Raw genomic sequence first — 13,793 nt, 5'->3', positions numbered from 1 at the left:
CATCTGCTACCACTGAGAACAGCCAAGCTCCATCCTCTTTGGAACCCCACTGCAGGTAGTTGAAAGCAGCTATCAAATCCCCCCTTGTTCTTCTTTTCTGCAGACTAAATAATCCCAGTTCCCTCAGCCTCTTCTCATAAATCATGTGCTCCAGCCCCCTAATCATTTTTGTTGCCCTCAGCTGGACTCTTTCCAATTTTTCCACATCCTTCTTGTAGAGTGGGGCCCAAAACTGGACACAGTACTCCAGACGAGGCCTCACCAATGCCGAATAGAGGGGAATGATCACGTCCCTCAATCTGCTGGCAATGCTCCTACTTATACAGCCCAAAATGCTGTTAGCCTACTTGGCAACGAGGGCACACCATTGACTCATATCCAGCTTCTCATCCACTGTAATCCCTAGGTCCTTTTCTGCAGAATGCATATATGGCTAGGGTGACCAGATGTCCCGATTTTATAGGGACAGTCCTTATTTTTGGGTCTTTTTCTTATATAGGCTCCTATTATCCCCCATTCTGTCCTGATTTTTCACATTTGCTATCTGGTCGCCCTATATAGGGCTAGCAGCAGCCCTAGACTCTCTCCTGTCCTGGAAAAAGACAACCCAGTGTTTGCAAACCCTATCTGCCCTGATATCCACGGACAAGGATTCTCTATGGAAATGAGAATGTCAGCTCGGGCAGCTTTAGGCAGGGGTCCATTGTTATATGGAGGGCACAGTACCTGGGCCTGCTGAGCAGTGATGATGCGTCTGCTGGTGAGTTCCTGCAGCACAATGGGAATGTCGTTCTCTATGACATAGACCATGTCGGGCTGGAAGTGCTCGCTCAGCTTCATCAGCTGCCAAGGGCTATAGTTATCCATGTGTTTGCTGAAGGCTTTGACTTCACCTGTGGAGAAGACCAGCACTTAGACACCGTGGCGCATACTGACTGGCATGGACCCATGCCTATTCTATGCTCTCTAATCCCAGAGCTCAGGTCCTCTGGCTGCGGGGGCTGAACTCTACTGCTTGGTCCATAATGAGAGGTCACAGCGGGTGATGCAGTAGGGGAGCTACACAGATACTCTCCTCCCAGCTTTTGCCCAGATTAGACTATCTGATGTATAAAAAAGCTTAGAAGTGGCTTGTAGCTAAGGCTGTAGTTTGTACAGCACCTAGCACAACGGTCTGGGGATCCATGACTGGGGCTCCTAGGTGCTGCAGTAATACAGATAATGAATAAAGCTAATATTGTGTCACAGAGGTCACAGAAGTCATGGAATCTATGACTTCCAAAGACCTCTGTGACTTCAGCCTCAGAGCTGCAGGGTCCCGCTGCCTCCTGCAGCGGCAGGGAGCTGAGAGGTACCTCCACCACCTGAGGCAGCAGTGCCCCCAAGCCAGGGTTATCCTGCAGCTCAGTGCCCGCTGCGGCAGCAGGGGTCCCTGGAAGCTCCCGGCCGCTACCATGGGGCAGGAGGATGCCAGCAGCTCCCCTCCACCGCCGTGCTGCCATGGGGCAGGGGCATCCCAGAAGCTGCCCACCGCCACCATGCGACAAAGGCATCCTGGCAGCTCCCCACTACTGCCGTGGGACAGGGGGGATTCCCACAGCTCCCCACCACTGGGGAAGGGGCAGGGGGACCCTGAAGCTCCCCTCCACCACAGGGGAACCTAGAGCTCTGAGCCCCCACAGGTGGTGGGAGCCTCAGAGCTCCCAGCCACCCCACAGCTGCTCAGTCCCTTCCCATTTTGTCATGGATATTGTTAGTAAAAGTCAGTGACAGGTCACAGGCTTCCATGAATTCTTCTTTATTGCCCGTGACCTGTCCGTGACTTTTCCCAACAATATCCATGACAAAATCTTAGCCTTAATAATAAATAATACTCATAGTTGCCCCAACCAGATATTCTGAAATCAACATGAGATCACCTACTGAGCACCAAACTCCCTTCTGCCACCTGGTTTTTCACTAAGGCATCCCTCCCCCATGCCCCACGTAAACAGATGTTTCTTGCAGTGGAGGGCCCCTCACAGGGAGTGTTCAGCTGCCAGCCCCCTCTCTTTTAAACCAAGGGGGACCAGCTCAGGCGTCTCTGCCTGTAACCACTGTGCCAATCTGGTACAAGGAGAAAGGGGGTCCCTCAAGCAGCAAGGTCCCAACCCCACCTAACAGTTCACACATCAGATCCAGCACCTTACATTATTCAACCACAAACCAATCAGTAGCCAGAACAGATCAGACTATGAATAAAACATGCTGCCACCAAGAAGCATCGCCTAAGAGACGGGCTGCTGCATTCTGCACCCTTCGGCATAGTCCCTTAGGAGGAAGCACTGTAAGGAATGGGGCAGGGCAGGGCTATGGCAGTGGGGCTGAGCTCTACTTCAGGAGCAGCGCCGCTTTGTTCATGATTCGTAGATTCCAAGGCCAGACGGGACCACTGTGACGATCCAGTCTGCCCTCCGGTACGATGCAGGCCACAGAATTCCCCCAAGTAATCCTTAGGGCAGAAAAACATCCAGTCTTCATTTACAAACTGTCGGTGGTGGAGAATCCACCACAGCTCATGGTAAGTTGTTCCAGTGGTTAATTACTCTCACTGTTAAAATGCGCACCTCATTTCCAGTCTGAATGTGCCTAGCTTCAATTTACAGCCATTGGATCCTGTTAGACCTTTCTGTGCTAAACTGAAGAGCCCATTATTAAATATCTGCTCCCCATGTAGATACTTATAGACTGTGATGAAGTCACCCCTTCACCTTCCTTTTGTTAAACTAAATACTCCTCTACCTCGATATAACGCTGTCCTCGGGAGCCAAAAAATCTTACCGCATTATGGATGAAACCACGTGATATTGAACTTGCTTTGATCCGCCAAAGCGCACAGCCCTGCCCGCCGGAGCACTGTTTTACCATGTTCTATCTGAATTTGTGTTATATCGGGTCATGTTATATCAGGATAGAGGTGTAGATTGAGCTCCTCGAGTAAATCACTATCAGACCTACAAAAGCAATTTTCCCTATCTCTTGGTATTGACAGCTCCTCATCAGTTATTGAGAGTGGACCACATCTACCCTGACTGAATTAGCCTTCAACACTGGTTCTCCACTTGTAAGGTAACTCCCTTCTCTTCATGTGCCAATATATATTTATGCCTCTATCTGTAATTTTCACTGCATGCATCTGAAGAAGTGGGTTTTTTACCCACGAAAGCTTATGCCCAAATAAATCTGTTAGTCTTTAATGTGCCACCAGACTCCTCATTGTTTTTGTGGATACAGACTAACAAGGCTACCCCTCTGATACTTTACTATCAGACCTGTTTTCTAATCCTGTAATCATTCTCATGACTCTTCTCTGAATCCTCTCAAATTTATCAACATCCTTCCTGAATTGTGGACAGCAGACCTGGACACAGGAATCCAGCACTGGTCATGCCAGTACCATCTACAGAGATAAAATAACCTCTCTACTCCTACTCGAGATTCTCCTGTTTATGCATCCGAGGATTGCATTAGCCCTTTGTGCCACACCATCACACTGAGAGCTCGTGTTCAGCTGATTATCTACCATAATCCTCCAAATCATTTTCAGAGTCACTGCTTCCCCGGGAATAGTCCCTCATCCTGTAAGTACAACCTACATTCTTTGTTCCTATATGTATACATTTAGCCATGTTAAAATGCATATTGTTTGCTTGCACCAAGCCTACCATGCTGTGTCCTCTTCATTATTTACCACTCCCCCAGTTTTTGTGTCATCTACAAACTTTATCAATGATGATTTTATATTTTCTTCCAGGTCATTGATAAAACTGTCAGCGTAGGGCCAAGAACTGATCCCTGAGGGACCCCACTAGAAACACAGCAGCTGGATGATTACCCACTTACAACCGCATGTTGAGACCTGTTAGTTAGCCAGCTTTTAAGCCATTAACTGTGTGCCAAGTTAATTTTAAATCTTTCTAGTTTTTTAATCAAAATATCATGAGGTAGCAAGTCAAACCCTTACAGAAGTCTAATTATATTACATCACCACTATTACCTTTATCAACCAAACTTGTAATCTCATCAAAAAAGGTATCAATTTAGGTTGACAGGATCTCTTTTGCATAAACCCATGTTGATTGATATTAAATATATTACTTTCCTTTCATTCTTTATTAATAATGAGATACACCCATCAATTACACTCACCTTCAGTCACCACAGGCCTTTGTTTGGAAGCCATTTTATTCCCTCTGCGCCGTTGTCTCTCTGGAAAGTTTATGGAGAGGAAAATGTACATCAGACAGAGACAGGGAGATCATTTCGCTCTACAGCTGAGATAGCCTCACATTTTGTTCTTAGTGTTTTACGTCTTCGGAGAAAACTATGAAGACAGTTGATGCCCTCCATAAAGGGCTCCTGTCTCTGAGTTAATAACACTCAGCATCTATCTTGGGATTCTCATTCACGAACCTCAGAGGGCTCTATGAAGCTCTACAAATCGCAGTATTGCTAACCCCAAACGTTCAAAGCCTATAAGATTGGCTCAGACGTGATGGAATTAAAAAAAGATGACATCATGGGGTTTGGTCTGCCTGCAGATTGCTGACCGTCTCCCACCAGCCCCACCGGGTGTGACAGGCAATTCTCACACTTAGGCAGTTTCAGCCGCTGGGGTGATGGAGCCCGGAATGTGCCAGAACAGCATTCTAGCACTTTTGCCGCATGGAAGCTGCCGTTTTGCTTGCACAGTGTGTGGTAAACATCTGTCCCAAATCTGGACCTTAGCGTACAAAATCTGGGTGCTTACTGTGAACCTCCCCAAGCTTATACCCAGCTTGGATCTTATTTCGCTGCCACCAGATAGTATTGAGGCTACTATCAAGCTGTGTTTCCCCAATCCTTGGGGGACCCCTCTCTGGCCTCCCCCAACTTTCCCTGGAGGACCCCCAAGATCACAGACCCTGGGTCCCCTCAATCAACCGGGGAAAAAGTTCTCTCCCCCTTGCCTCATCGTATCTGCTCCCTCCGCTCCCCTCCCTGGTGAGGCTCTGGGGATTGCAAGTACTAACTCCTTGAAGGCAAAACCATGAGTGGTATCACCCTCCCCTTGATAGTGATGCCTTCAACCTAGTAAAGCTAACATAAAGAGATTTTCCACCCCTTCCTTCCTGTACCTCACCAGAAAAAAACCAAAACCTCAACCAGGTTTTTAAAAAGAACTATATAAGAGAAAGAAAATACAGAAAATATCATTTACTGATTAAGAAATGGTCATACAGGCTCTTTGGCTTATAAGAAATAGGAACAAACAGTCTGATTAAAAGATGCCCAAATTAAACCGTCCGCAAATCAACACCCATGTAAATACAAATCAAGTCACATCACAGCCGATACTTTGGTTCGCTTTGTATCACTCTTGATAGTAGAATATTTGAAAGAAGATGGATTAGAAGAAAAACTTGTTTACTCACAGGCCGAGGAAAACAAGGAGACAGACAAAGCCAAAAACCTCCAGAGGTTCCCACCCTTACTTTTGAAAATCCGGTTTCCTGATTGGTCCTCTGGTCAGGTGTTTGGTTCCCTTTGTAACCCTTTACAGTAAAAGAAAATTAACCCTTACCTTACCTATATACTTATGACACAGTGGCATTCTCCGCACAACATGTCCTTGCACTCAACACACATGCGAGGTCATGCTGCATGGAGGGTGCCATTTTGTGGAGGAAAATAGCACCTTCCACACAGCGTGACCTCACACCTGCCTGTGGGGTCATCCCGGCGGGGACATTCTGGAGCTGTACAGTCCATTCGGATACAGCACTAGCTCTCAGCTGCTGCTGCAGGAGCTCTCGTTAAAGGATCCACCCACAGTTGAGACTCCATTGTTCTGGGCACTATACAAGCACGTAGTATGATACAGGGTACGTCTGCACTGCGGCAGGAGGTGTAATGTCCAGCTTAGGTAGACCTACATGTGCTAGCCCTGAGCGAGCTAGTGCACTAAAACTAGAAGTGCAACCAGTGAGCTGGGGGTGGTAATACGGGTTGGCCATCTTAGTACATCCTGTCTGAGCCTTCCGGTATGTTCCTGGGTAGCTAGCGTGTGCCACTGCAGCTACACTGCTGTTTTTAGCACGCTAGCTCAATCAAAGCTAGTGGAGGTACATCTCACAGTCCAATGCCAAGCACCGTGATGTGGGAGCTGGAATTTAGACCCACCAAACTCGTCTCCAGGCCCCCAGACAGCCATTAGATGGGAATAACTTTTAATCCTAGTTGTGCTGGGTAGGAATCAAACCGGAAACCTGCAGGTGAAAGGCTCCATAGTGTTTGAGCAATGAGTCAACCAGTACCTGTTGGGGCTAACATGCCACCTTTGCAAAAGAGGTATCCTTCTGGCAAGATAACTTTGTTAAATCAATGTGGGTTCTGACTGCACTGGGGTTTGAGTGGAGAACTGTGGCCTACAGAATGCTTTATATTAAATGGTCCATCGTAAATAGAACATTTCCATTCCCTGTCATCCCCTTTCATTTGCTCTAAATCAATGGTCAAATCTATCCAAGTGTCACCCCATGCACTTCCCTAGGCTCGTGTAACCCAGTGATGAGTGTGTATCTCATGTTCCCACTGTGCTGATCTGCAAAGGATACGAGGTGTTATAGGCCCCAGCTACACCACTTTGGACCTGTACTTGGTCATGCTTTTAGCTCTGGATGTCCCTGGTTCAGTTCTTGGTGTGTTGGCCAACATAGCGACCATCACGCTTACACGAGGGGAGGACGAAGTTTCTAGTACCTGTGATCATCTCTGTTGTGAACAAGTGAAAACTGGGCCTGGTTTCCCCTGCCACAGCTGTGTACACATGTATAGTGTGTGCAAATACTTCCCAGGTGTATGTGTCATAAGACAACTCTGAGCTGATAGGATTTGCAGTCATTGTGCACAGGTGTAAGAGATACCCACAGAACAAGGCAAAGGAGAATTAGGGTTATTGTTTCCCTGCAGCCCAGGAGCAGGAGGCTCCAGCACAAGGGATGCTCCAGGGCAGGCTGGGGCAGAACGTTAGGTGGGCAGTATGTGGAGAAAAAAGCACACAGGGGCCACTGCAACCATAGTGCAATTTAAAGCAGCACCTCAGGGCTACCTTAACCTATCCTGGGGGCCCAACCTGCTCTTGTTAGCCTGAAAACCACCTCCACTCTGTCCTGGCACCAATGTTGGCAGCAGCCCTGGGCTAAATGCTCCTTGTTATCCAAAATTCCTTTTTAGCCCACATGGCTAGTGTCATCTCTCACCCTGGTTTTACCCCAGTTTAACTCTGTTCTCTCCAGTGATGTTACTCCTGATTTACATCGGTGGGGAAGCAAGCCCAGCAGTTTGCTCTTTTCCCACCATTTCTCCTTTTCCTGCAGTTTCTCACTCTGCACTTGGACCTTGTGCTTCCCCTTTGCCGTCTCCTCCTGCAGTGCATCTGCACAGTTCTAGGGGTGAACTCTCTGTCTCTGAGAAAACTCCCAGAGCTCAGGACTTTGAGGGGCATCACGTTTTGTTTTCCAAATGGTAGAGAAAAACCCCAGGGGCTAGATCATCCCAGTATGTGCCATAGGGTAACCTGCTCTCCCCACATAGATTTTCTCTGCGCTTCAGGAGCCAGGCCCAGCATAGTCCCTATTTGCATGTGAACTGGCTCAGCAGATGACAGCCTGGGGGAACAACTCAGAGTAACCAAAATGAAAAACACTCTCGGGTTGTTCAGATCACTCTGCAGACTCTTCAGACTTCATGGGACAAGGGAAAGTGAGCCCTTGTGTCAACAGGTGCAGTTCACCTGGATTTCAGTGCAGCTTCACCTGTGTACATCAGGGCTGGATATAGACCTGGTCCCCTGTCCCCTTCAGAGAGCCCTCAGGGGGCTGACTCAGGCCTGTTTTCTGACCTCCTTCACTGAGTTCATGTAAATATTTTAGACTCCTTGGCAGAGGATGGGAAAGCCCTGCTGCGGCATCACAGACTGCACTGCCTCCTCCCACCCAGCTTCTCACATTCACTTTCAATCTGCCTCCCACCTGGAAAGCTGCACTTCAGGGAGATTCTTCCCCCCCACCCCACACCCTGCCAAATCTCAGCTCCCCAGCTCTCCTCTGTGGAGGAGGGAGATGAAAAGATCCCAGGGAAAGCCTGTCACTTACCTTGCAGGCTATGGGAAGAAGCACCATCTGCAGCCCCCTCCCAGATGTGTCCCCCGGTTCTGCATGTGTCAGGGCAGCTCAGTGCGGAAGTGAAGCCCTGCTTCTCATTTCTTATCTGCATGCCACTCCCTGGGTCCAAGGGTCACTGTACTGTATTCACGGTTTTAAACATGGTTCAGGGTTCCAAGTACATAGACCTCAGCCTGCCTAGTCCCCTGGCAAACCCACCATTAAAAATCTTAATAACCTTTTATTAAGGATATAGATCAAGAAGGAAAACAATTAGCATTTGCAATGTAAAATATTAAATAAAGTTTTCATTTTAACACTAACCCTTGATTCCTTATCTGGAGAAAGGCTTTAAAAGGAACTCTCCCTTCCTTTCCCTTTCTACCCACCCTCCTATGTAGCAGTCTCTTAGATAGTATGAAAAATTGTATTTACTGTCCTTTGGGGAAAAATGCGGGGAAATTAGTTGAGATGGGCTGCAGCTGTCACTGTTGCTGCTGTTGTTACAGTCTAATCCCGTTTCTCAGAGTACAAGACAAACATACACAAGGACACACAGGGGATGGATCACTCGATGACTACCTATTCTGTGCCTTCCTCTGGGGCACCTGGCATTGGCCACTGCCGGAAGACAGGGTACTGGGCTAGATGGACCTGTGGTCTGACCCAGTATGGTCGTTCTTATGTTCTATGTTCTAAAAGAAGAAAGAAGAGAACAGCAAAGCTAGAAAGGGCAGCGTCTGTCTCTGGAGTTGACTGTCACTTGCAACCTCACTGTTGGAGAAATATAGGCCCAGCCCATGGTCCAATCAGCCACCCTGAGACCTGCCAAACTTGTACCAGAATCAGGCTGTTTAGGGCAGTGCTTTTAGTTGCCTCTCTAGTCACGGACTTACACCATAGTTGCAAAATATAGTCTTGGACAGCTAAGCCAGCTTCTTATTAGATTGAAGGCAATAGGAGAGTACAGGTCTGTCTCATCTTACGTGCATTTAATATGCACTAATTCACCTTTGTGCGGTCAGCAAAAACAAAACAAAAAAAAGAGAAAAATAACAATTTAATACTGTACCTGTAGAGCAGGCGATTCCGCCCACCATTACACTCAGTGGAATTTTGACTATACACGATTTTACGCACTGACTGTGGAACGTAACCCAAACGTAAGATGCGACAGACCTGTATGATGCGGTGTTTATTCCACACTGGCATAAAAGGGGTTAATAGAGCCCTAGGTAGGCTGTGTGGGAAGCAGCCAATAGAAGAGAGGCTCCGAGGAGCAGCCAATCAGGGCCCAGCAGGCTCACATAAAAAGGGCTGCAGGGCCAGAGGTAGTCAGTTGCTGCTGGGAGTGAAAACTGTGTCCCTGGAGGGCTGAGAGACCTGTAACTACCTTGGACAGAACAGCTGCTAGCAGGGACCAGGAGAGTTGAAGGGAGCTCTTGGCTGGCTGCTGGGACCGAGCAGCTGAGGGCACTAAGGTAAGTGAAAAGAAGGTGCTGAGGAAGTGGCCCAGGGAAATAGAGAAGTTAAAGAGGTGCAGCAGGAGGCTGCTATTTACAGGGTCCCTGAGCTGGGACTTGGTGTAGTGGTCCCCTGGTCCTCACCACTGGGGAAGTAGCTGGACAGTAGGGCTGTGATATGCACACCTCCCCTGGAAGGGGGGGAACATGGAGGGCGAGCTAGCGAGAGGGCTGAGTTGCGAAGAGGGTGCTGTGATTCCAAAAGCCAAGAGAGAGGCCACAGGCAGAAGCAGAGACAGACTGATGGTGTGCAGACCGTGGAGGGCAGTATTGGCCTTGAGCTAATCCTCAGAGGGCCAGAAGGAGGCACCAGTCCAGCGACAAGGGCTGCACCTCATGACAGAGAGTGGTAGAAAAAAATAAGGTGGGAAAGACACATGGAGAAGGATGGCCAGGTGTCTGAGTGTAAGAGACAAAAATCTCATCTCCCAAGGGGTATTTGGGATGTATCCAAGCTGATGAAAGTGCCAATGTCATTTGGGTCCCTCTCTCTGGCTTGATCCAACCAGAACATCTCTCAGGGGCAGGATGACAAAGACTCAGTGGTGTCACAGTGGATCCGAAGAAGGGTCAGTGTGGCAGCCATAATGATGAAGCTCATTCCTTCTAGTCTACCCATCTCCTGGTCAGCAGTTGCAGTGAGAGAGCCTGCAGCAATTCCCCCACCACCACCCCCCACATCCATGGTTTTGTCTTTTAAAGACCCCAGAAGAGAGCTTTGGGTGAAATAGCCCATCCCTTCATTATTTTATCCACCAATTAGACCTAATTTACAACACATCAATTTTGGTCCATTGATTTGCATTCCCCCTTATCTCTTGTTTACCAAGCATGATCTTAACATAGACCTTGAGTTATAACAGGATGCCTTTTTGTTTGGACTAATTCAGTCCTTCTGTCTCCTTTTTTACCTTTTTCCATCAACATTCATTGTTACAGATTTCTGTGACCATTTTATGAATTTTCACTCACTTCTCACAACTTGGGTAAAGGTGTAGGCCCAGTTACTACAACACCACTCCCCCAATCTTTGTGTCACCCTCAAATTTTATCAGTGATGGTTTTACATTTTCTTCCTGGTCATTGATAACATTGTTAAGTAGCTAGGGCCAGGAACCAACCCCTAGGAGAGCCCACTAGAAACACATCAACTTGATTATGATTCCCCATGTAAAATTAAATGTTGAGATCTGTCAGTTGGCCAGTTTTTAATCCATATAATGTGTGCCATATTAATTTTGTGTCATTCTAGTTTCTTAATCAAAATTTTGCATGATACCAAGTCTAAAGCTGTACAGAAGTCTAAGTATATTACTTCAATACTATTACTTTGATCAACCAAACTTGTAATATTATCAAAAAAGATATCAAGTTAGTTTGCAAGATCTATTTTGCATAGACTCATGTTGATTGACATTAATTATATTGACCTCCTTTAATTCTTTATTAATCGAGTCCTAGATCAGCTGCTCCCTTATCTTGCCCAGGCCTATAAGTACCCTCATTGTCCTGTTTCCTCTTTTTAGACATTTACACAGTTAATAATCACATAACACCATGACAAACTAACAGTAGTAAAATTGATTAAAACAGTTCAAACCACGGCTGAATTACAGACCTTCAATACGGTAGGGAAGGAAAAGGGGACATGGTGGGAAGGGGCCAGAAAAAGTTTCATGTCCCAGGTTGTGTTAGGGATTTAGCCAGAGCCCATGGAGGTGGTGATTGCATCTGGCTCCTGTCTCTGGCCCGCTCTGGTGAGGACATCTCTCAGGATTTTGATGAAGGTTCAGGGTTCCAGGAGATAGTTGTGGCAGCAGCCATGATGGTGAATCTCACTTCAGCAGCCAATTTTTCTCTTTAAAGACAAAGCTTTTGGACTCCAAAAGGGAGAGATGGGTGGAATAGTCCAGCCTCTCATTATTTTGTCTACAGTTTAGGCCTACTTTCCAACACATCCATTTTGGTTCATTGATTTTTTTTTTTTTGGTTCACAGTTAGGGTAAATGTGTAGGCCCAGTTATCATAACCTAATTGACACCCCTGTGAGAACAGTGTCATTAGGAGGAAATAAGGTCCTTGCTTGTCCCAGCCGGTAAACACCCAGTCTCCTCAGCACCCAGGCATCATGCACCTTTCCTGGACATCCCAGTGGTGTTCATGAACATGCCTCTGTGGTTGGCCAGAGCCTGCAGAGTGAGGGTAGAGAACCCTTTGCAGTCAACATATTCACTTGCTCCTTCTTTGCGTCCCACTCAGCTTTCACAGCAGGGTTAAGCACCGTTACATTGATTACAGTAGTCTTTAAAATGAACCTTCAGACCTTCTCTGTTTCAAGGTTTTTCAAATGTTTTTCCATCACTGGAGAAATGTTGTTCTAAGCCAGGTTTACTGGTAACATCTGGTAACTGCTATCCCCCATGGACATGACTCTGCTATTAGTCTGTCGCTCCACCATATCACTAAAGGACCTTGACCACAGAGACAGGGACTACAGAGACAGGGACTACATATTACTAAAGGACCTTGACCACAGAGACAGGGACAGGTTAGCGAAAGGCACATTCCATCCTCAGAGCCTACCAAGCATCTTCCTGGAGCACCCAGCTCCTAATCAACACAGATTCAATTAACAGCAAGGAGAGGCATTAGAAACAAATGGTTACTGTGATACAGCATGGCCAGAGGGCAGCAGGAGAGTGTTAGCAGGGCGCCTTATTCCCTGCAAGGGGAGGAAGGTTTGCTATAGACTAACTAGAGCACCTGAAGCCAATTAGAGCACCAGCAGTCAGTCATGTGATAAAAACCCCCTGTTTCAGTCAGACCGTGTGGGAGTTGGAGCAGGAAGGTTTGGTTGGAGCAGAGAGCAGTTTCAAGGAGTTGGAGCAGAGAAGAGTTTTGAAGAGAGACCAAAAGGAAAGTTTGGAGGAGTGCTGCGGTGGGCTGAGAAATCCAAAAAAACCCTAGGTAAGGGGAACCTGGCTTATGTAGAAGGAGGGCAAGAAGCCCCTTCACAAGCTGAAGGGCAGGAGAGGGAAGTAGCCCAGGGGAAGGAACCGCTAGTTCAAGTGGTTCACCACAAACCTCAGGGCCCCTGTGTTGGGACCTGGAGAATAGGGTGGGCCCAGGTCCCTCCCTCTCCACTCCCCTCCTCAAGGACACTAGTGGGGTAATTAAAATACTGATTCAGAGGCAAGCAATGGCGCCCTGAACCTTCCCCAAAGAAGAAAAAGCGTGAGACCCAGCATAACAGTACCAACAATTTGCCGCATTACATACAAAATAAAATCATAACATATGATGAGGGGAAATGTGGATTGAAAGCAGCATTACTGGTTGGTCAGCCTTTAGCATTTGGCTTGAGGACTGTGCAAAATTATGCTTCAGGGAGATAGAATGCCTACCCATTGTGTTGACATGAACCAAGTTTGAGCAGTATCCCTGCATATTCGCTGTCACTACAGAGAGTCACTGGCCAGAGCCTGGATTATGAGACTCTCAGCATATGCCAAGATGACACAAGGGAGAGGAGTTTAACCAGGCATTCCTTTGTCTAACAGATAAGCAGATTCTGCAGATCTTCCCAAACTGACACTGCTCTTCAGATACTCAGAAATCATGTCAGGATTGCCAGACAGGAAGGATGTAGTGTCTCATGGGTACAGAACAAAGAAAGAACTGACAGTACAACATGGTATTCTCTATGAAGGCAATAAGGTCAAAATACATAACGACATGCATGCTGAACTGCTAATCTGCATACACTCTTGCTATATTGATGTTGAAACATTGTGTTAGAGCAGGGGTCGGCAACCTACGGCACGCGTGCCAAAGGTGGCATGCGAGCCAATTTTTGATGGTGCATGGGGTGCCCACCACTCTAGGGTTCCCACTGCTGGCCCCTTGCCAGCTGGGGTCCTGCCACTGGTCCCACTGAGTACCTGCTGCTGGCCTGGGGGAAGGAACCCCAGGCTGGCAACAGGCTGAGACCCCAGCTGGCAGGAGCAAGCAGCCGAAACCCCAGAGTTGGCTGGACGGAGTGCCACTCTGGGGTTTCCACCGCCAGCTCCTGCCAGCCGGGGTCCTA

The 13,793-nt window shown here is 47.5% G+C and overlaps 1 protein-coding gene across 1 annotated transcript in view; it reads right to left on the bottom strand.

The window, feature by feature from the left end:
- LOC116816138 (NACHT, LRR and PYD domains-containing protein 12-like) overlaps positions 1-4,222 on the bottom strand; it is a 17,070-nt gene extending 12,848 nt beyond the window's left edge. The window contains exons 1-2 of the mRNA XM_032765157.2: positions 4,189-4,222; positions 727-893 (exon numbers count right to left, since the gene is read on the bottom strand). Of these exons, the coding sequence (XP_032621048.2) occupies positions 727-893; positions 4,189-4,222 (201 nt within the window). The remainder of the gene's footprint in view (positions 1-726; positions 894-4,188) is intronic.
- Positions 4,223-13,793: the final 9,571 nt, after the last annotated feature.

Source organism: Chelonoidis abingdonii, chromosome 11 (genome assembly GCF_003597395.2).
Source record: "Chelonoidis abingdonii isolate Lonesome George chromosome 11, CheloAbing_2.0, whole genome shotgun sequence".
In the NCBI taxonomy this organism is placed as follows: domain Eukaryota; kingdom Metazoa; phylum Chordata; order Testudines; family Testudinidae; genus Chelonoidis; species Chelonoidis abingdonii.
Note: the sequence above shows the minus strand (reverse complement) of the source record. Positions and strands in the feature narration are given on the sequence as shown.